The 24007-nt window shown below is 43.6% G+C and overlaps 2 protein-coding genes across 2 annotated transcripts in view; one reads left to right on the top strand and one right to left on the bottom strand.

Moving 5' to 3' along the window:
* The window catches only part of LOC135513383 (dedicator of cytokinesis protein 1-like), a 1066221-nt gene that overhangs the window by 780993 nt on the left and 261221 nt on the right, over nt 1–24007 (top strand).
* The window catches only part of LOC135511784 (inhibitory synaptic factor 2A-like), a 59064-nt gene that overhangs the window by 15974 nt on the left and 19083 nt on the right, over nt 1–24007 (bottom strand). The window contains exon 4 of the mRNA XM_064933251.1: nt 14269–14340. Coding sequence (XP_064789323.1) covers nt 14269–14340 — 72 coding nt within the window. The remainder of the gene's footprint in view (nt 1–14268; nt 14341–24007) is intronic.

The following is a 24007-nucleotide window of genomic DNA, read 5'->3' on the forward strand; positions in this document are numbered from 1 at the left end:
TTCACGTAGAGTTGATCAGGCTGTTGATCAAGAACTGGGACATTTTCAGCTTCCATGAATTGTGTATGAAAGGCACGACAATGGGCCTCAGGATCTCATCACGGTATCTCTCTGTTCATAACCCCACCTCCACCATGGGGCTCTCTGTTCATAACCCCACCTCCACCATGGGGCTCTCTGTTCATAACCCCACCTCCACCATGGGGCTCTCTGTTCATAACCCCACCTCCACCATGGGGCTCTCTGTTCATAACCCCACCTCCACCATGGGGCTCTCTGTTCATAGCCCCACCTCCACCATGGGGCTCTCTGTTCATAACCCCACCTCCACCATGGGGCTCTCTGTTCATAACCCCACCTCCACCATGGGGCTCTCTGTTCATAACCCCACCTCCACCATGGGGCTCTCTGTTCATAGCCCCACCTCCACCATGGGGCTCTCTGTTCATAACCCCACCTCCACCATGGGGCTCTCTGTTCATAACCCCACCTCCACCATGGGGCTCTCTGTTCATAACCCCACCTCCACCATGGGGCTCTCTGTTCATAACCCCACCTCCACCATGGGGCTCTCTGTTCATAGCCCCACCTCCACCATGGGGCTCTCTGTTCATAACCCCACCTCCACCATGGGGCTCTCTGTTCATAACCCCACCTCCACCATGGGGCTCTCTGTTCATAACCCCACCTCCACCATGGGGCTCTCTGTTCATAACCCCACCTCCACCATGGGGCTCTCTGTTCATAACCCCACCTCCACCATGGGGCTCTCTGTTCATAACCCCACCTCCACCATGGAGCTCTCTGTTCATAACCCCACCTCCACCATGGGGCTCTCTGTTCATAACCCCACCTCCACCATGGGGCTCTCTGTTCATAGCCCCACCTCCACCATGGGGCTCTCTGTTCATAGCCCCACCTCCACCATGGGGCTCTCTGTTCATAGCCCCACCTCCACCATGGGGCTCTCTGTTCATAACCCCACCTCCACCATGGTCCACTGCTTTCCCACATGACGCCATACACAGAAGAATGAGGGATTCATCCTCCAATACTGCCTGCCCTTCCTGGCCGTTTAAACACACACACACAGACACACACACACACACAGACACACACACAGACACACACATAATACACAGGCACACACACACATAATATAATCACACATGCACACAGGCATTTGCATAGACAAGCATATAAAAACATGCACTCAAGCACATAAGTACTGTATCTGCTCCTTAACTTCTTGAAACTCCCCATCCCGGATCCGGGTTTGTGACTAAAGCCTCAGGCTCATTAGCATAACGCAACGTTAACGATTTCTGAAAATCGCAAATAAAATGAAAATAATGCGTCTGCTCTCAAGCTTAGCCTTTTCTTAACAACACTGTCATCTCAGATTTTCAAAATATGCTTTTGAACCATAGAAATGGACTAATTTGTGTAAGAGTATGCAAAGCTAGCATAGCATTTTGAGTAGCATTTAGCACGCAACATTTTCACAAAAACCAGATAACCAAATAAATAAAATCATTTACCTTTGAAGAGCTTCTGATGTTTTCAATGAGGAGACTCTCAGTTACATACCAAAGGCGCAGTTTTTCCTGAAAGCGTCTGTGTGTAGGAGAAATCATTCCGTTTTCTACATTGCGTCTGGCTACCGAAACGAACCGAAAATTCAGTCACCTACAACGTAAAACTTTTTCCGGATTAACTACATAATATCGACCGAAACATGGCAAACGTTGTTTGGAATCAATCCTCAAGGTGTTTTTTCACATATCTCTTCATTGATATGCAGTTCGTGGAAGCTTGCTTTCCTCTCTGTATCCCAAGGAAAAATGCTGGCAGGTGACTTTTGCGCACCAATTTCGGCGCAGGACACCGGGCGGACACCTGGTAAATGTGGTCTCTTATGGTCAATCTTCCAATGATCTGCCTACAAATACGTCACAATGCTGCAGACACCTTGGGGAAAGGGCAGGCTCATTCCTCTCGCATTCACAGCCATATAAGGAGACAATGGAAAACAGAGCCTCAAAAATCCTTGTCATTTCCTGGATGCCATCTCATCTTGGTTTTGCCTGAAGCTCACGTTCTAGGGCACGCACAGAGAATATCTTGGTATTTCTGGACACGTCAGAGTGTTTTCTTTCGAATGGTATCAATTATATGCATAGTCGAGCATCTTTTTGTGACAAAATATCTTGTTTAAAACGGGAACGTTTTTCATCCAAAAATGAAATAGCGCCCCCATAGATGTAAGAGGTTTTAACTTCCTCATTCTGTCTGTGACTACAGTATGTATCTACTCCTTCCTGATTCTGTCTGTGACTACAGTATGTATCTGCTCCTTAACTTCCTCATTATGTCTGTGACTACAGTATGTATCTGCTCCTTAACTTCCTCATTCTGTCTGTGACTACAGTATGTATCTACTCCTTCCTCATTCTGTCTGTGACTACAGTATGTATCTACTCCTTCCTCATTCTGTCTGTGACTACAGTACGTATCTGCTCCTTCCTCATTCTGTCTGTGACTACAGTATGTATCTACTCCTTCCTCATTCTGTCTGTGACTACAGTATGTATCTACTCCTTCCTCATTCTGTCTGTGACTACAGTACGTATCTGCTCCTTCCTCATTCTGTCTGTGACTACAGTATGTATCTACTCCTTCCTCATTCTGTCTGTGACTACAGTATGTATCTACTCCTTCCTCATTCTGTCTGTGACTACAGTACGTATCTGCTCCTTCCTCATTCTGTCTGTGACTACAGTATGTATCTACTCCTTCCTCATTCTGTCTGTGACTACAGTACGTATCTGCTCCTTCCTGATTCTGTCTGTGACTACAGTATGTATCTACTCCTTCCTCATTCTGTCTGTGAGTACAGTATGTATCTGCTCCTTCCTCATTCTGTCTGTGAGTACAGTATGTATCTACTCCTTAACTTCCTCATTCTGTCTGTGACTACAGTATGTATCTGCTCCTTCCTCATTCTGTCTGTGAGTACAGTATGTATCTACTCCTTAACTTCCTCATTCTGTCTGTGACTACAGTATGTATCTGCTCCTTAACTTCCTCATTCTGTCTGTGACTACAGTATGTATCTGCTCCTTCCTCATTCTGTCTGTGACTACAGTATGTATCTGCTCCTTAACTTCCTGATTCTGTCTGTGACTACAGTATGTATCTGCTCCTTCCTCATTCTGTCTGTGACTACAGTATGTATCTACTCCTTAACTTCCTCATTCTGTCTGTGACTACAGTATGTATCTGCTCCTTAACTTCCTCATTCTGTCTGTGACTACAGTATGTATCTGCTCCTTCCTCATTCTGTCTGTGACTACAGTATGTATCTACTCCTTAACTTCCTCATTCTGTCTGTGACTACAGTATGTATCTACTCCTTAACTTCCTGATTCTGTCTGTGACTACAGTGTGTATCTGCTCCTTCCTGATTCTGTCTGTGACTACAGTATGTATCTACTCCTTAACTTCCTCATTCTGTCTGTGACTACAGTATGCATCTGCTCCTTAACTTCCTCATTCTGTCTGTGACTACAGTATGTATCTGCTCCTTAACTTCCTGATTCTGTCTGTGACTACAGTATGTATCTACTCCTTAACTTCCTCATTCTGTCTGTGACTACAGTATGTATCTGCTCCTTAACTTCCTGATTATGTCTGTGACTACAGTATGTATCTACTCCTTAACTTCCTCATTCTGTCTGTGACTACAGTATGTATCTGCTCCTTAACTTCCTGATTATGTCTGTGACTACAGTACTTATCTGCTCCTTCCTCATTATGTCTGTGACTACAGTATGTATCTGCTCCTTCCTCATTCTGTCTGTGACTACAGTGTGTATCTACTCCTTCCTGATTCTGTCTGTGACTACAGTATGTATCTGCTCCTTAACTTCCTCATTCTGTCTGTGACTACAGTACGTATCTGCTCCTTCCTCATTCTGTCTGTGACTACAGTATGTATCTACTCCTTCCTCATTCTGTCTGTGACTACAGTATGTATCTACTCCTTCCTCATTCTGTCTGTGACTACAGTACGTATCTGCTCCTTCCTCATTCTGTCTGTGACTACAGTATGTATCTACTCCTTCCTCATTCTGTCTGTGACTACAGTATGTATCTGCTCCTTAACTTCATGATTCTGTCTGTGACTACAGTATGTATCTACTCCTTCCTCATTCTGTCTGTGACTACAGTATGTATCTACTCCTTCCTCATTCTGTCTGTGACTACAGTATGTATCTACTCCTTCCTCATTCTGTCTGTGACTACAGTATGTATCTGCTCCTTAACTTCATGATTCTGTCTGTGACTACAGTATGTATCTACTCCTTCCTCATTCTGTCTGTGACTACAGTATGTATCTACTCCTTCCTCATTCTGTCTGTGACTACAGTACGTATCTGCTCCTTCCTCATTCTGTCTGTGACTACAGTATGTATCTGCTCCTTCCTGATTCTGTCTGTGACTACAGTATGTATCTACTCCTTCCTCATTCTGTCTGTGACTACAGTATGTATCTACTCCTTAACTTCCTCATTATGTCTGTGACTACAGTATGTATCTGCTCCTTAACTTCCTCATTCTGTCTGTGACTACAGTATGTATCTGCTCCTTAACTTCCTCATTATGTCTGTGACTACAGTATGTATCTACTCCTTAACTTCCTCATTCTGTCTGTGACTACAGTATGCATCTACTCCTTAACTTCCTCATTCTGTCTGTGAGTACAGTATGTATCTGCTCCTTAACTTCCTCATTATGTCTGTGACTACAGTATGTATCTGCTCCTTAACTTCCTCATTCTGTCTGTGACTACAGTATGTATCTGCTCCTTCCTCATTATGTCTGTGACTACAGTGTGTATCTACTCCTTAACTTCCTCATTATGTCTGTGACTACAGTATGTATCTACTCCTTAACTTCCTCATTCTGTCTGTGACTACAGTATGCATCTACTCCTTAACTTCCTCATTCTGTCTGTGAGTACAGTATGTATCTGCTCCTTAACTTCCTCATTATGTCTGTGACTACAGTATGTATCTGCTCCTTAACTTCCTCATTCTGTCTGTGACTACAGTATGTATCTGCTCCTTCCTCATTATGTCTGTGACTACAGTGTGTATCTACTCCTTAACTTCCTCATTCTGTCTGTGACTACAGTATGTATCTGCTCCTTCCTCATTATGTCTGTGACTACAGTATGTATCTACTCCTTAACCTCCTCATTATGTCTGTGACTACAGTATGTATCTGCTCCTTAACTTCCTCATTATGTCTGTGACTACAGTATGTATCTGCTCCTTAACTTCCTCATTCTGTCTGTGACTACAGTATGTATCTACTCCTTCCTCATTCTGTCTGTGACTACAGTATGTATCTGCTCCTTCCTCATTCTGTCTGTGACTACAGTATGTATCTGCTCCTTAACTTCCTCATTATGTCTGTGACTACAGTATGTATCTACTCCTTAACTTCCTCATTATGTCTGTGACTACAGTATGTATCTGCTCCTTCCCTATTCTGTATGTGACTACAGTATGTATCTGCTCCTTAACTTCCTCATTCTGTCTGTGACTACAGTATGTATCTACTCCTTAACTTCCTCATTCTGTCTGTGACTACAGTATGTATCTGCTCCTTAACTTCCTGATTCTGTCTGTGACTACAGTATGCATCTGCTCCTTAACTTCCTGACTCTGTCTGTGACTACAGTATGTATCTACTCCTTAACTTCCTCATTCTGTCTGTGACTACAGTATGTATCTGCTCCTGAACTTCCTGATTATGTCTGTGACTATCTATCTGCTCCTTAACTTCCTCATTATGTCTGTGACTACAGTATGTATCTGCTCCTTAACTTCCTGATTATGTCTGTGACTACAGTATGTATCTGCTCCTTAACTTCCTCATTCTGTCTGTGACTACAGTATGTATCTGCTCCTTAACTTCCTCATTCTGTCTGTGACTACAGTATGTATCTGCTCCTTAACTTCCTCATTCTGTCTGTGACTACAGTCTAACCAGACACCTAGTTATTTGTAGTCAGAACTGTCCAGACTGGTGATGCTAGTCGGGGTGGCAGGTGCAGGCAGCGATCGGTTGAAGAGCATGCATTTAGTTTTACTAACATTTAAAAGCAGTTCAAGGCCACGGAAGGAGAGTTGTAATGGCATTGAAGCTCGTCTGGAGGATTGTTAACACAGTGTCCAAAGAAGGGCCAGAAGTATACAGAATGGTGTCGTCTGCGTAGAGGTGGATCAGAGACTCACCAGCAGCAAGAGTGACATCATTGATATAAACAGAGAAAAGATTCGGCCCGAGAAGTGAACCCTGTGGCACCCCCATAGAGACTGCCAGAGGTCCCGACAACAGGCCCTCCGATGTGACACACTGAACTCTATCTGAGAAGTAGTTGGTCAACCAGCCGAGACAGTAATTTGAGAAACCAAGGCTGTTGAATCTGCCGATAAGAATGTGGTGATTGACAGTCGAAAGCCTTGGCCAGGTCGATGAATACAGCTGCACAGTAATGTTTCTTATCGATGGCGGTTATGATATCGTTTAGGATCTTGAGCGTGGCTGAGGTGCACCCATGACCAGCTCGGAAACCAGATTGCATAGCGGAGAAGGTACGGTGGGATTCGAAATGGTCGGTGATATGTTTGTTAACTTGGCTTTCAAAGACTTTAGAAAGGCAGGGTAGGATTGATATAGGTCTGTAACAGTTTGGGTCTAGAGTGTTTCTCCCTTTGAAGAGGGGGATGACCGCGGCAGCTTTCCAATCTTTGGGGTTCTCAGACGATACGAAAGAGAGGGTGAACAGGCTAGTAATAATGGTTGCAACCATTTTTTGCTCATAGTTTTAGAAAGAGAAGGTCCAGATTGTCTAGCCCAGCTGATTTGTTGCGATTTTTCAGAACATCAGCTGTCTGGATTTGGGTGAAGATAGAAATGATGGAGGCTTGGGCAAGTTGCTGCAGGGGGTGCATAGCTGTTGGCTGGGGTTGGGTTAGCCAGGTGGAAAGCATGGCCAGAAGAATGCTTATCGAAATGATCGATTATCGTAGATTTATCAGTGGTGACAATGTTTCCTAGCCTCAGAGCAGTGGGCAGCTGGAAGGAGGTGCTCTTATTCTCCATGGACTTTACAGTGTCCCAAAACATTTTGGAATTAGTGCTACAGGATGCCTGAAAAAGCTAGCCTTAGCTTTCCTAACTGACTGTGTATATTGGTTCCTGACTTCCCTGAAGAGTTGCATATCACGGGGGCTGTTTGATTCTAATGTGACTATGATGAGGTGTGGGCGTTACCCAGACATACAGAAACACTCACATTCCCCAGACAGACGGTGGAAGGATATTGATATTCCATGATGTACTGTTTGTTCCATCTCGTCCGCAGCACAGCTCCTATATATCCCAGGGAGATGGTTTTCATGGACATCTATTTTAATTACATTGGGTTTTAATCCCTTATCTGTGTCAGTGGGGGACTGCTAGGTTTCATTGTCAATGTTCCCATCCTCTGAATGCACCATGACTGGTCCAAATGGGTCCGATATGGTTCTGGTCTAAAGTAGTGAACCCTGACTGGTCCAAATGGGTCCGATATGGTTCTGGTCTAAAGTCGTCTACCCTGACTGGTCCAAATGGGACCCAATATGGTTCTGGTCTAAAGTAGTGAACCCTGACTGGTCCAAATGGGTCCGATATGGTTCTGGTCTAAAGTCGTCTACCCTGACTGGTCCAAATGGGTCCGATATGGTTCTGGTCTAAAGTAGTGAACCCTGACTGGCCCAAGTGGGTCCTATATGGTTCTGGTCTAAAGTAATGAACCCTGACTGGTCCAAATGGGTCCTATATGGTTCTGTTCTAAAGTAGTGAACCCTGACTGGTCCAAATGGGTCCTATATGGTTCTGGTCTAAAGTAGTGAACCCTGACTGGTCCAAATGGGACCCAATATGGTTCTGGTCTAAAGTAGTGGACCCTGACTGGTCCAAATGGGTCCTATATGGTTCTGGTCTAAAGTAGTGAACCCTGACTGGTCCAAATGGGTCCTATATGGTTCTGGTCTAAAGTAGTGAACTGGTCCAAATGGGTCGGTCCTATATGGTTCTGGTCTAAACTGGTGCATTATATTTGGAATCATTTTGTAACCTTTATTTTGACAAGGGTTCAATGCTTTCTCTCTTCCAGGTGAGCCCTGTGTAGTAGGGTCAATGCTTTCTCTCTTCCAGGTGAGCCCTGTGTAGTCGGGTCAATGCTTTCTCTCTTCCAGGTGAGCCCTGTGTAGTAGGTTCAATGCTTTCTCTCTTCCAGGTGAGCCCTGTGTAGTAGGGTCAATGCTTTCTCTCTTCCAGGTGAGCCCTGTGTAGTAGAGTCAATGCTTTCTCTCTTCCAGGTGAGCCATGTGTAGTCGGGTCAATGCTTTCTCTCTTCCAGGTGAGCCCTGTGTAGTAGAGTCAATGCTTTCTCTCTTCCAGGTGAGCCCTGTGTCCAAATGGGGTCAATGCTTTCTCTCTTCCAGGTGAGCCCTGTGTAGTCGGGTCAATGCTTTCTCTCTTCCAGGTGAGCCCTGTGTAGTAGAGTCAATGCTTTCTCTCTTCCAGGTGAGCCCTGTGTAGTAGGTCAATGCTTTCTCTCTTCCAGATGAGCCCTGTGTAGTCGGGTCAATGCTTTCTCTCTTCCAGGTGAGCCCTGTGTAGTGGGGTCAATGCTTTCTCTCTTCCAGATGAGCCCTGTGTAGTGGGGTCAATGCCTTCTCTCTTCCAGATGAGCTCTGTGTCTCTACAGTAGACTGTACAGTAGACTGTGTGTTGTGGTCTCTACAGTAGACACTAGACTAGAGCTGGTATGATACTATACTGTGTGTTGTGGTCTCTACAGTAGACACTAGACTAGAGGAGCTGGTATGATACTATACTGTTTGTTGTGGTCTCTACAGTAGACACTAGACTAGAGCTGGTATGATACTATACTGTGTGTTGTGGTCTCTACAGTAGACACTAGACGTAGGGCTGGTTTGATACTATACTGTGTGTTGTGGTCTCTACAGTAGACACTAGACTAGAGCTGGTATGATACTATACTGTGTGTTGTGGTCTCTACAGTAGACACTAGACTAGAGCTGGTATGATACTATACTGTGTGTTGTGGTCTCTACAGTAGACACTAGACGAGAGGGGCTGGTTTGATACTATACTGTGTGTTGTGGTCTCTACAGTAGACACTAGACTAGAGCTGGTATGATACTATACTGTGTGTTGTGGTCTCTACAGTAGACACTAGACTAGAGCTGGTATGATACTATACTGTGTGTTGTGGTCTCTACAGTAGACACTAGACTAGAGCTGGTATGATACTATACTGTGTGTTGTGGTCTCTACAGTAGACACTAGACTAGAGGAGCTGGTATGATACTATACTGTTTGTTGTGGTCTCTACAGTAGACACTAGACTTGAGCTGGTATGATACTATACTGTGTGTTGTGGTCTCTACAGTAGACACTAGACTAGAGCTGGTATGATACTATACTGTGTGTTGTGGTCTCTACAGTAGACACTAGACTAGAGGAGCTGGTATGATACTATACTGTGTGGTATGTACTATGTGTGTCTCTACAGTAGACACTAGACTAGAGCTGGTATGATACTATACTGTGTGTTGTGGTCTCTACAGTAGACACTAGACTAGAGCTGGTATGATACTATACTGTGTGTTGTGGTCTCTACAGTAGACACTAGACTAGAGCTGGTATGATACTATACTGTGTGTTGTGGTCTCTACAGTAGACACTAGACTAGAGCTGGTATGATACTATACTGTGTGTTGTGGTCTCTACAGTAGACACTAGACTAGAGCTGGTATGATACTATACTGTGTGTTGTGGTCTCTACAGTAGACACTAGACTAGAGCTGGTTTGATACTATACTGTGTGTTGTGGTCTCTACAGTAGACACTAGACTAGAGGAGCTGGTATGATACTATACTGTGTGTTGTGGTCTCTACAGTAGACACTAGACTAGAGCTGGTATGATACTATACTGTGTGTTGTGGTCTCTACAGTAGACACTAGACTAGAGGAGCTGGTATGATACTATACTGTGTGTTGTGGTCTCTACAGTAGACACTAGACTAGAGCTGGTATGATACTATACTGTGTGTTGTGGTCTCTACAGTAGACACTAGATGAGAGGGGCTGGTTTGATACTATACTGTGTGTTGTGGTCTCTACAGTAGACACTAGACTAGAGCTGGTATGATACTATACTGTGTGTTGTGGTCTCTACAGTAGACACTAGGCTAGAGCTGGTATGATACTATACTGTGTGTTGTGGTCTCTACAGTAGACACTAGGCTAGCTAACCTAGATTCAGCCTAGCTAACCTACCAATTTTATCTCTCTCCCAGGGGCTGGCAGGAGGTCACATGGCTTCAGCAGAAGGGGCCGACTAATTTATGACTAATCTTGTGCCTAAATCACAGCCCTGTCCCCAGGCTTCTCCTCTCACCCCAGCCCTTGTCCTTGCTCTCTCCTCGACCCAACCCTCTGCTCTATTCTCCTCTCTGTATTGTCCCCAAGCTATATAATGGACTGTCCTCACTGCTGCCCCCCCCCCCCTCTTAATAAAACCATGACTGGGCAGTTTCCTCTGTTCTCCTATCACGTTATAATCAGGATGTAGAGTCTCTGTTTAAACCCTGATGTCATCCTCCAAGTCCTGTCATTTAGCCCTCTCTTAATAAAACCATGACTGGGCAGTTTCCTCTGTTCTCCTATCACATTACAATCAGGATGTAGAGTCTCTGCTTAAACCCTGATGTCATCCTCCAGTCCTGTCATTTAGTCTGGTCTTACTGTTAAACAGTTCCCATTACAGTTGACTACAATACCTTTGTCAGCCACACATCAAAGTGAATAGAATGTAGTCCTTCCTGGAAAGACCTCTTTATATCTGACCAGAGTCTGATCCACTAGATGGAGAGAGTGTAGTCTGGTTTAAAGGATACTTCATAGGGTGTAGTCTGGTTTAAAGGATACTTCAGAGGTTGTAGTCTGGTTTAAATGATACTTCAGAGGGTGTAGTCTGGTTTAAATGATACTTCAGAGGGTGTAGTCTGGTTTAAAGGATACTTCAGAGGGTGTAGTCTGGTTTAAATGATACTTCAGAGGGTGTAGTCTGGTTTAAATGATACTTCAGAGGGTGTAGTCTGGTTTAAAGGATACTTCAGAGGGTGTAGTCTGGTTTAAGGGTGTAGTCTGAAATGATACTTCAGAGGGTGTAGTCTGGTTTAAATGATACTTCAGAGGGTGTAGTCTGGTTTAAATGATACTTCAGAGGGTGTAGTCTGGTTTAAATGATACTTCAGAGGGTGTAGTCTGGTTTAAATGATACTTCAGAGGGTGTAGTCTGGTTTAAAGGATACTTCAGTGGGTGTAGTCTGGTTTAAATGATACTTCAGAGGGTGTAGTCTGGTTTAAAGGATACTTCAGTGGGTGTAGTCTGGTTTAAAGGATACTTCAGAGGGTGTAGTCTGGTTTAAAGGATACTTCATAGGGTGTAGTCTGGTTTAAAGGATACTTCAGAGGGTGTAGTCTGGTTTAAAGGATACTTCAGAGGGTGTAGTCTGGTTTAAAGGATACTTCAGAGGGTGTAGTCTGGTTTAAAGGACACTTCAGAGGGTGTAGTCTGGTTTAAAGGATACTTCAGTGGGTGTAGTCTGGTTTAAATGATACTTCAGAGGGTGTAGTCTGGTTTAAATGATACTTCAGAGGGTGTAGTCTGGTTTAAAGGATACTTCTGTGGGTGTAGTCTGGTTTAAATGATACTTCAGAGGGTGTAGTCTGGTTTAAATGATACTTCATAGGGTGTAGTCTGGTTTAAAGGATACTTCAGAGGGTGTAGTCTGGTTTAAATGATACTTCAGAGGGTGTAGTCTGGTTTAAATGATACTTCAGAGGGTGTAGTCTGGTTTAAAGGATACTTCAGAGGGTGTAGTCTGGTTTAAAGGATACTTCAGAGGGTGTAAATGGGGATGCTGGGTAAACAGACTACCAACAGACCTGTAGACCCCCGGGGATGCTGGGTAAACAACAGACTACCAACAGACCTGTAGACCCCCGGGGATGCTGGGTAAAGAACAGACTACCAACAGACCTGTAGACCCCCGGGGATGCTGGGTAAAGAACAGACTACCAACAGACCCCAGTGATGCTGGGTAAACAACAGACTACCAACAGACCTGTCAACCCCTGGGGATGCTGGGTAAACAACAGACTACCAACAGACCTGTCAACCCCTGTGGATGCTGGGTAAACAACAGACTACCAACAGACCTGTCGACCCCTGGGGATGCTTGGTAAACAACAGACCTGTAGACCCCCAGGGATGCTGGGTAAACAACAGACTACCAACAGACCTGTCGACCCCTGGGGATGCTGGGTAAACAACATACTACCAACAGACCTGTAGACCCCCGGGGATGCTGGGTAAACAACATACTACCAACAGACCTGTAGACCCCCGGGGATGCTGGGTAAGAGGACTACCAACAGACCTGTCGACCCCTGGGGATGCTGGGTAAACAACAGACTACCAACAGACCCCCGGGGATGCTGGGTAAACAACAGACTACCAACAGACCTGTCGACCCCTGGGGATGCTGGGTAAACAACAGACTACCAACAGACCTGTAGACCCCCGGGGATGCTGGGTAAACAACAGACTACCAACAGACCTGTCGACCCCTGGGGATGCTGGGTAAACAACAGACTACCAACAGACCTGTAGACCCCTGGGGATGCTTGGTAAACAACAGACCTGTAGACCCCCGGGGATGCTGGGTAAACAACAGACTACCAACAAACCTGTAGACCCCTGGGGATGCTGGGTAAACAACAGACTACCAACAGACCTGTAGACCCCCGGGGATGCTGGGTAAGCGGACTACCAACAGACCTGTCGACCCCTGGGGATGCTGGGTAAACAACATACTACCAACAGACCTGTAGACCCCCGGGGATGCTGGGTAAACAACAGACTACCAACAGACCTGTAGACCCCTGGGGATGCTGGGTAAACAACAGACTACCAACAGACCCCCGGGGATGCTGGGTAAACAACAGACTACCAACAGACCTGTCGACCCCTGGGGATGCTGGGTAAACAACAGACTACCAACAGACCTGTCGACCCCTGGGGATGCTGGGTAAACAACAGACTACCAACAGACCCCCGGTGATGCTGGGTAAACAACAGACTACCAACAGACCTGTCGACCCCTGGGGATGCTGGGTAAACAACAGACTACCAACAGACCCCCGGGGATGCTGGGTAAACAACAGACTACCAACAGACCTGTCGACTGTGATTGTTTTCCATTAAAATGGTCAAAAATAAACAAACATAGCTTCTTAGCAAAGATAAATTATTGCTTGAGAAATGTATCTAGGACTGTCTGGGTGGGGTCTGAGTGGGGTGGAGACAACGGAAAACTAGCTGGTTTTGGAACTCTTTCTTATTGGTCTATTAACTAATGTCACCAGGCAAACTCTTTCTTATTGGTCTATTAACAAATGTCACCAGGCAAACTCTTTCTTATTGGTCTATTAACTAATGTCAGGCAAACTCTTTCTTATTGGTCTATTAACTAATGTCACCAGGCAAACTCTTTCTTATTGGTCTATTAACTAATGTCACCAGGCAAACTCTTTCTTATTGGTCTATAAACTAATGTCACCAGGCAAACTCTTTCTTATTGGTCTATTAACTAATGTCACCAGGCAAACTCTTTCTTATTGGTCTATTAACTAATGTCACCAGGCAAACTCTTTCTTATTGGTCTATTAACTAATGTCACCAGGCAAACTCTTTCTTATTGGTCTATTAACTAATGTCACCAGGCAAACTCTTTCTTATTGGTCTATTAACTAATGTCACCAGGCAAACTCTTTCTTATTGGTCTATTAACTAATGTCACCAGGCAAACTCTTTCTAATTGGTCTATTAACTAATGTCACCAGGCAGGCCAAAACTCCTTCCCGCCAAAACAGACATTTCAGGTGGTCTTTTCAAACAGCTTTTACAGGAAGTTACCATCATTTACACAGGATTATTCCAACCTCAAAGTGTTGAAATATCTATAAAACACAGACAAAGCATGTTTATGTCTGCATTGGGCCTTTAACACACACACACACACACACACACACACACACACACACACCTGGGGATGCTGTAAATTATGCAGACTGTTCCAACAGTGTCACAGTTGGCCCCTGTCCGGATGCTGGAGAGGCTGAGGAGAGGGAGAGAGTAGAGGGGAGAGGGTAGAAAACAGGAGGGGGAGGAGAGAGGGAAGAGGGAGAAAATAGGAGGATGCTGGGTAAACAAGGAGAGGGAGAAACAGACCTGTAGAGGGGGATGCTGGGTAAACAAGAGGGACTACCAACATACCTGTCGACCCTGGGGATGAGGGGTAAACAGGAGAGGAGAGGGGGAGACCCCGGGGATGCTGGAGAAACAAGGAGACTACCAGGACCTGGGAGAAAGGGATGCTGGGAAAAGAGGAGAGGGAGACCTGAGGACAGGGAGAGGAGAGAGGGAAAGGGAGAAAGAGGATGGGGGGTAAAGAGAGGGAGAGGGAGAAAGGGGGAGAGGGAGAAAACAAACCTGAGGGATGCTGGGGAGAAACAGACTACCAACAGACCTGGGAGAAAAGAGGGGATGCTGGGGGAGGAGAGAGGGAAAGGGAGAACCAACAGACCCCGGGAGCTGAGTAAACAACAGACTACCAACAGAGAGGGGGGGGATGCTGGGTAAGGGAGGAACTGACTACCAACAGACCCCGGAGAAAGGGGGATTCTGGGTAAACAACAGAGGAGAGGAGAGGGAGAGAGGAGAGGGGGAGCTGGGTAAAGAAAGACTAGAGGGGGAGAGAGGGAGAAAAGAGGATGCTGGGTGAATGAACAATCACAGGTTTGTTAGACCCCTCCTGTTTGCTCTCTGTCATCTGTTCTTCCTCACTAACAGAACGTGAACATGGACCTGAATAGACGGGGGTGTGTGTTCCATCCCTGATAAAGCCCTTTGTATGGACGGAGGTTCTGTCCCTTTAGCTGAGGCCTTGTCTGATCCTGGACTGAAGTGATGGCTCGGCATTTATGTGTGTGTGTGTGTGTGTGTGCGCCCACGCTGTGGAGGTCTGAAATGTTGTCAGACAATGATTGTCATGCAAATTACTCTCGGTTTCAGGACGATTGACTGTTCATTAACATTAATATAGTCTACACCTTCACAATAAATCCATGTAATATAGTCTACACCTTCACAATAAATCCATGTAATATAGTCTACACCTTCACAATAAATCCATGTAATATAGTCTACTACACCTTCACAATAAATCCATGTAATATAGTCTACCTACACCATCACAATAAATCCATGTAATATAGTCTACATACACCATCACAATAAATACATGTAATATAGTCTACACCACCACAATAAATCCATGTAATATTGTCTACCTACACCTTCACAATAAATCCATGTAATATAGTCTACACCTTCACAATAAATACATGTAATATAGTCTACACCATCACAATAAATCCATGTAATATAGTCTACACCATCACAATAAATCCATGTAATATAGTCTACACCATCACAATAAATCCATGTAATATAGTCTACACCATCACAATAAATCCATGTAATATAGTCTACACCTTCACAATAAATCCATGTAATATAGTCAAACTCCACAATAAATCCATGTAATTAGTCTACCTACACCATCACAATAAATCCATGTAATATAGTCTACACCATCACAATAAATCCATGTAATATAGTTTACACCATCACAATAAATCCATGTAATATAGTCTACCTACAATGTCACAATAAATCCATGTAATATAGTCTACCTACACCGTCTAATAAATCCATGTAATATAGTCTACCTACACCGTCACAAAAAATCCATGTAATATAGTCTACACCATCACAATAAATCCATGTAATATAGTCTACACCATCACAATAAATCCATGTAATATAGTCTACACCATCACAATAAATCCATGTAATATAGTCTACACCTTCACAATAAATCCATGTAATATAGTCTACCTACACCATCACAATAAATCCATGTAATATAGTCTACACCATCACAATAAATCCATGTAATATAGTCTACACCATCACAATAAATCCATGTAATATAGTCTACACCATCACAATAAATCCATGTAATATAGTCTACACCATCACAATAAATCCATGTAATATAGTCTACACCATCACAATAAATCCATGTAATATAGTCTACACCATCACAATAAATCCATGTAATATAGTCTACCTACACCATCACAATAAATCCATGTAATATAGTCTACACCATCACAATAAATCCATGTAATATAGTCTACCTACACCTTCACAATAAATCCATGTAATATAGTCTACCTACACCATCACAATAAATCCATGTAATATAGTCTACACAATCACAATAAATCCATGTAATATAGTCTACACCATCACAATAAATCCATGTAATATAGTCTACACCATCACAATAAATCCATGTAATATAGTCTACACCATCACAATAAATCCATGTAATATAGTCTACACCATCACAATAAATCCATGTAATATAGTCTACACCATCACAATAAATCCATGTAATATAGTCTACACCTTCACAATAAATCCATGTAATATAGTCTACCTACACCATCACAATAAATCCATGTAATATAGTCTACACCTTCACAATAAATCCATGTAATATAGTCTACCTACACCATCACAATAAATCCATGTAATATAGTCTACACCATCACAATAAATCCATGTAATATAGTCTACACCATCACAATAAATCCATGTAATATAGTCTACACCATCACAATAAATCCATGTAATATAGTCTACACCATCACAATAAATCCATGTAATATAGTCTACACCATCACAATAAATCCATGTAATATAGTCTACCTACACCATCACAATAAATCCATGTAATATAGTCTACACCATCACAATAAATCCATGTAATATAGTCTACCTACACCTTCACAATAAATCCATGTAATATAGTCTACCTACACCATCACAATAAATCCATGTAATATAGTCTACACAATCACAATAAATCCATGTAATATAGTCTACACCATCACAATAAATCCATGTAATATAGTCTACACCATCACAATAAATCCATGTAATATAGTCTACACCATCACAATAAATCCATGTAATATAGTCTACACCATCACAATAAATCCATGTAATATAGTCTACACCATCACAATAAATCCATGTAATATAGTCTACACCTTCACAATAAATCCATGTAATATAGTCTACCTACACCATCACAATAAATCCATGTAATATAGTCTACACCTTCACAATAAATCCATGTAATATAGTCTACCTACACCATCACAATAAATCCATGTAATATAGTCTACACCTTCACAATAAATCCATGTAATATAGTCTACCTACACCATCACAATAAATCCATGTAATATAGTCTACACCTTCACAATAAATCCATGTAATATAGTCTACACCATCACAATAAATCCATGTAATATAGTCTACCTACACCATCACAATGATTCCATGTAATATAGTCTACCTACACCATCACAATAAATCCATGTAATATAGTCTACACCATCACAATAAATCCATGTAATATAGTCTACCTACACCTTCACAATAAATCCATGTAATATAGTCTACACCATCACAATAAATCCATGTAATATAGTCTACCTACACCATCACAATACATCCATGTAATATAGTCTACACCATCACAATAAATCCATGTAATATAGTCTACCTACACCATCACAATAAATCCATGTAATATAGTCTACACGATCACAATAAATCCATGTAATATAGTCTACACCATCACAATAAATCCATGTAATATAGTCTACACCATCACAATAAATCCATGTAATATAGTTTACACCATCACAATAAATCCATGTAATATAGTTTACACCATCACAATAAATCCATACAGACAAGCAGGCAGGCATACAGGCATACAGGCAGACAGGCAGCCAGCCAGCCAGGCAGACAGGCAGCCAGACAGGCAGACAGGCAGCCAGCCAGACAGACAGGCAGACAGGCAGGCAGGCAGACAGGCAGACAGACAGACAGACAGACAGACAGACAGACAGACAGGCAGCCAGCCAGACAGACAGACAGGCAGCCAGCCAGCCAGACAGACAGGCAGCCAGACAGACAGACAGACAGACAGGCAGCCAGCCAGACAGACAGACAGACAGACAGACAGGCAGCCAGACAGACAGACAGACAGACAGGCAGCCAGGCAGACAGACAGACAGACAGGCAGCCAGGCAGACAGACAGACAGACAGACAGACAGACAGACAGACAGACAGCCAGACAGACAGACTTCTTATTACATGGTCTAGTGGTAATATACTTTATATTGGTTCAGGATATTGATTGACGGTAAGTTCCTCTGACATGTAATTAGTTTTATTGATCCGTGAAGTTATGTCTCTATTATTATGTAAAACACGTATCGATCTGAAGCTAATCGGTTCGGGACGTTGATACTGTATGTTGACGTTTAAAAAAAACAAAAACATGTTTAATTCCTAACGGCGTAGTCCGTTACCATGACGACAGTGCGTGTAGTGGGTGTTGGCGAATGAGTAGGCGAATTCACTTTGACGATGACATTATGGAGGAGGACTGGTGGAAAGCATATGGTTCATCTCACACACACACACACACACACACACACACACACACACACACACACACACACACACACACACACACACACACACACACACACACACACACCTACACACCTACACACCTACACACCTACACACACCTACACACACACACACCTACACACACACACGCACACACACACACACACCTACACACACCTACACACACACACACCTACACACACACACACCTACACACACACACACACACACACCTACACACACACACAGAGCCTTGTTAGTTCCTCTCTCCCAGGCTGTGGCGTCAGGCTTCCTGAGCAGACTGTTGTCAGAGCACCAGTAAGAATTAAAGAGGTGTTGTGGAGCTCCACCATTAATTACATTTTCATCTAAATTGCGATATGGACATGCACACTCTGTCCAAATCGGATTAAAAAAAGGCTGCGGTATTTAGAGACGACACTGAGCCCGTCTGTAACACTCATTTTATACTTTTACATGTTATTACTGGAGCTGACTGGACCCTGACTGAGCTGACTGGACCTGACTGAGCTGACTGGACCTGACTGAGCTGACTGGACCTGATGGAGCTCGACAACATTCCGCCGCCTGAACCCCATTTTACAACATTCCGGAGCTGCGGAACCCTGACAACATTCCGCTAGCGGAACCCTCGACAACATTCCGCTGCGGAACCCCTGACGACAACATTCTGCTAGCCGAACCCCTCGACAACATTCTGCTGGCCTGAACCCCTCGACAACACTCCGCTAGCCGAACCCCTCGACCACATTCCGCTAACCGAACCCCTCGACAACATTCCGCTAGCCGAACCCCTCGACAGCATTCCGCTAGCCGAACCCCTCGACAGCATTCCGCTAGCGGAACCCCTCGACAGCATTCCGCTAGCGGAACCCATCGACAGCATTCCGCTAGCGGAACCCCTCGACAGCATTCCGCTAGCCGAACCCCTCGACAGCATTCCGCTAGCCGAACCCCTCGACAGCATTCCGCTAGCCGAACCCCTCGACAGCATTCCGCTAGCGGAACCCCTCGACAACATTCCGCTAGCGAACCCCTCGACAGCATTCCGCTAGCCGAACCCCTCGACAGCATTCCGCTAGCCGAACCCCTCGACAGCATTCCGCTAGCCGAACCCCTCGACAGCATTTCAATAATGTTCTTTAAGAAATAGAAACAGTATGTGTGGAGGTCCTGGGCTGAAGTGGTTACAAGGTACTCTGTGGTTGTGAGGCTGGTTGGACGCACTGACAAATTATCTAAAACAAAATTAGGCGGCTTATGGTAGAGAAATTAACACGTAATTATCTGGCAAAAGTTCTGCTGGACATTCCTGCAGTCAGCATGTCTATTGCACATTCCCTCAACTTGGGACAACTGACAGTTTGTTGTTTGACAAAACTGCACATGTTAGTGGTATTTTATTGTCCCCAGCACAAGGTGCACCTGTGTAATGACCATGCTGCTTGATATGCCACATGTCAAGTGGGTGGATTATCTTGGCACAGGAGAAATGTTCACTAACAGGCATGTAAACAAGTTTGTGCACAATATTTGATAGAAATAAGCGTTTTATGCTCATGGAACATGTCTGGGGTCTTTTATTTCAGCTCATGAAACATGTGACCAACACTTTACATGTTGTGTTTCTATTATTGTCCAGTGTGCTTAGTCCCCTTTTTATTCGTTGTCATGCCGACAAAACTGCATTCCTCAGGGCCCTCTGTATTCACACCGTTAAATGAGAATGATCATTCTTGTTCTAGGATTCCAACAGTTTTATCCAACTGTCAGAGAGTGTGTGTGTGTCTATCTCAGAGAGTGTGTGTGTGTCTCAGAGAGAGAGAGTGTGTGAGTGTGTCTCAGAGAGAGAGTGTGTGAGTGTGTGTCTATCTCAGAGAGTGTGTGTGTGTCTATCTCAGAGAGTGTGTGTGTCTCAGAGAGAGTGTGTGTGTGTCTCAGAGAGAGAGAGAGTGTGAGTGTGTCTATCTCAGAGAGTGCGTGTGTCTCAGACACACACACACACTCTCTCTCTCTGAGACACACACACACTCTCTGAGATAGACACACACACACTCTCTCTCTCTCTGAGACACACACACACTCTCTCTGAGACACACACACTCTCTGAGATAGACACACACACACTCTCTGAGATAGACACACACTCACACACTCTCTCTCTGAGACACACTCACACACTCTCTCTCTCTGAGACACACACACACTCTCTGAGATAGACACACACACACTCTGAGATAGACACACACACACTCTCTGAGATAGACACACACACTCTCTCTCTGAGACACACACACACTCTCTCTCTGAGAGACACACACACACACACTCTCTCTCTCTATCTCAGAGAGAGAGAGTGCAAGAATATGGTCCTTTCAATAAACTGCCCAGATGGAGAGATGGATAGTGTTGATGGGGTGTCCAGGCCACTGCCTCATCTTACTCTTTCTCCTTCATGTCTCTCTCTCTCTCTCTCCTTCACATCTCTCTCTCCTTCACATCTCTCTCTCTCCTTCACGTCTCTCTCTCTCCTTCATGTCTCAATTCAATTCAATTCAAGGGGCTTTATTGGCATGGGTAACATGTGTTAACATTGCCAAAGCAAGTAACGTAGATAAAATGTAAAGTGAAATAAACAATAAAAATTAACAGTAGACATCACACATACAGAATTTTCAAAACAATGAAGACATTACAAATGTCATATTATATATATATATATATAGTATTTTATATATACAGTGTTTTTACAATGTACAAATGGTTAAGGACACAAGATAAAATAAATAAGCATAGATATGGGTTGTATTTACAATGGTGAGTGTTCTTCACTGGTTGCCTTTTTCTCGTGGCAACAGGTCACAAATCTTGCTGCTCTGATGGCACACTGTGGAATTTCACCCAGTAGATATGGGAGTTTTTCAAAATTGGATTTGTTTTTGAATTCTTTGTGGATCTGTGTAATCTGAGGGAAATATGTCTCTCTAATATGCTCATACATTGGGCAGGAGGTTAGGAAGTGCAGCTCAGTTTCCACCTCATTTTGTGGGCAGTGAGCACATAGCCTGTCTTCTCTTGAGAGCCATGTCTGCCTCCGGCGGCCTTTCTCAATAGCAAGGCTATGCTCACTGAGTCTGTACATAGTCAAAGCTTTCCTTAATTTTGGGTCAGTCACAGTGGTCAGGTATTCTCCCGCTGTGTACTCTCTGTGTAGGGCCAAATAGCATTCTAGTTTGCTCTGTTTTTTTGTTAATTCTTTCCAATGTGTCAAGTAATTATCTTTTTGTTTTCTCATGATTTGGTTGGGTCTAATTGTGCTGCTGTCATGGGGCTCTGTAGGGTTAGTTTGTGAACAGAGCCCCAGGACCAGCTTGCTTAGGGGACTCTTCTCCAGGTTCATCTCTCTGTAGGTGATGGCTTTGTTGTGGAAGGTTTGGGAATCGCTTCCTTTTAGGTGGTTATAGAATTTAACAGCTCTTTTCTGGATTTTGATAATTAGTGGGTATCGGCCTAATTCTGCTCTGCATGCATTATTTGGTGTTCTACGTTGTACACAGAGGATATTTTTGCAGAATTCTGCGTGCAGAGTCTCAATTTGGTGTTTGTCCCATTTTGTCTTGGTTGGTGAGCGGACCCCAGACCTCACAACCATAAAGGGCAATGGGCTCTATGACTGATTCGAGTATTTTTAGCCAAATCCTAATTGGTATGTTGAAATGTATGTTCCTTTTGATGGCATAGAAAGCCCTTCTTGCCTTGTCTCTCAGATCGTTCACAGCTTTGTGGAAGTTACCTGTGGCGCTGATGTTTAGGCCAAGGTGTGTATAGTTTTTTGTGTGCTCTAGGGCAACAGTGTCTAGATGGAATTTGTATTTGTGGTCCTGGTGACTGGAGCTTTTTTGGAACACCATTATTTTGGTCTTACTGAGATTTACTGTCAGGGCCCAGGTCTGACAGAATCTGTGCATAAGATCTAGGTGCTGCTGTAGGCCCTCCTTGGTTGGTGACAGAAGTACCAGATCATCAGCAAACAGCAGACATTTGACTTCAGATTCTAGTAGGGTGAGGCCGGGTGCTGCAGACTTTTCTAGTGCCCGCGCCAGTTCGTTGATATATATGTTGAAGAGGGTGGGGCTTAAGCTGCATCCCTGTCTAACCCCACGACCCTGTGTGAAGAAATTTGTGTGTTTTTTTGCCAATTTTAACCGCACACTTGTTGTTTGTGTACATGGATCTTATGATGTCGTATGTTTTACCCCCAACACCACTTTCCATCAGTTTGTATAGCAGACCCTCATGCCAAATTGAGTCGAAGGCTATTTTGAAATCAGCAAAGCATGAGAAGACTTTGCCTTTGTTGTGGTTTGTTTGGTTGTCAATTAGGGTGTGCAGGGTGAATACATGGTCTGTTGTACGGTAATTTGGTAAAAAGCCAATTTGACATTTGCTCAGTACATTGCTTTCATTGAGGAAGTGTACGAGTCTGCTGTTAATGATAATGCAGAGGATTTTCCCAAGGTTACTGTTGACGCATATTCCACAGTAGTTATTGGGGTCAAATTTGTCTCCATTGTTGTGGATTGGGGTGATCAGTCCTTGGTTCCAAATATTGGGGAAGATGCCAGAGCTAAGGATGATGTTAAAGAGTTTTAGTATAGCCAATTGGAATTTGTTGTCTGTATATTTGATCATTTCATTGAGGATACCATCAACACCACAGGCCTTTTTGGGTTGGAGGGTTTTTATTTTGTCCTGTAACTCATTCAATGTAATTGGAGAATCCAGTGGGTTCTTGTAGTCTTTAATAGTTGATTCTAAGATCTGTATTTGATCATGTATATGTTTTTGCTCTTTATTCTTTGTTATAGAGCCAAAAAGATTGGAGAAGTGGTTTACCCATACATCTCCATTTTGGATAGATAATTATTCGTGTTGTTGTTTGTTTAGTGTTTTCCAATTTTCCCAGAAGTGGTTAGAGTCTATGGATTCTTCAATTACATTGATCTGATTTCTGACATGCTGTTCCTTTTTCGTCTCTCTTTTACGTCTCCCTCTCTCCTTCACGTCTCTCTCTCTCTCCTTCACGTCTCTCTCTCTCTCCTTCATGTCTCTCTCTCCTTCATGTCTCTCT

Source organism: Oncorhynchus masou, chromosome 24 (genome assembly GCF_036934945.1).
Source record: "Oncorhynchus masou masou isolate Uvic2021 chromosome 24, UVic_Omas_1.1, whole genome shotgun sequence".
Classification (NCBI taxonomy): domain Eukaryota; kingdom Metazoa; phylum Chordata; class Actinopteri; order Salmoniformes; family Salmonidae; genus Oncorhynchus; species Oncorhynchus masou.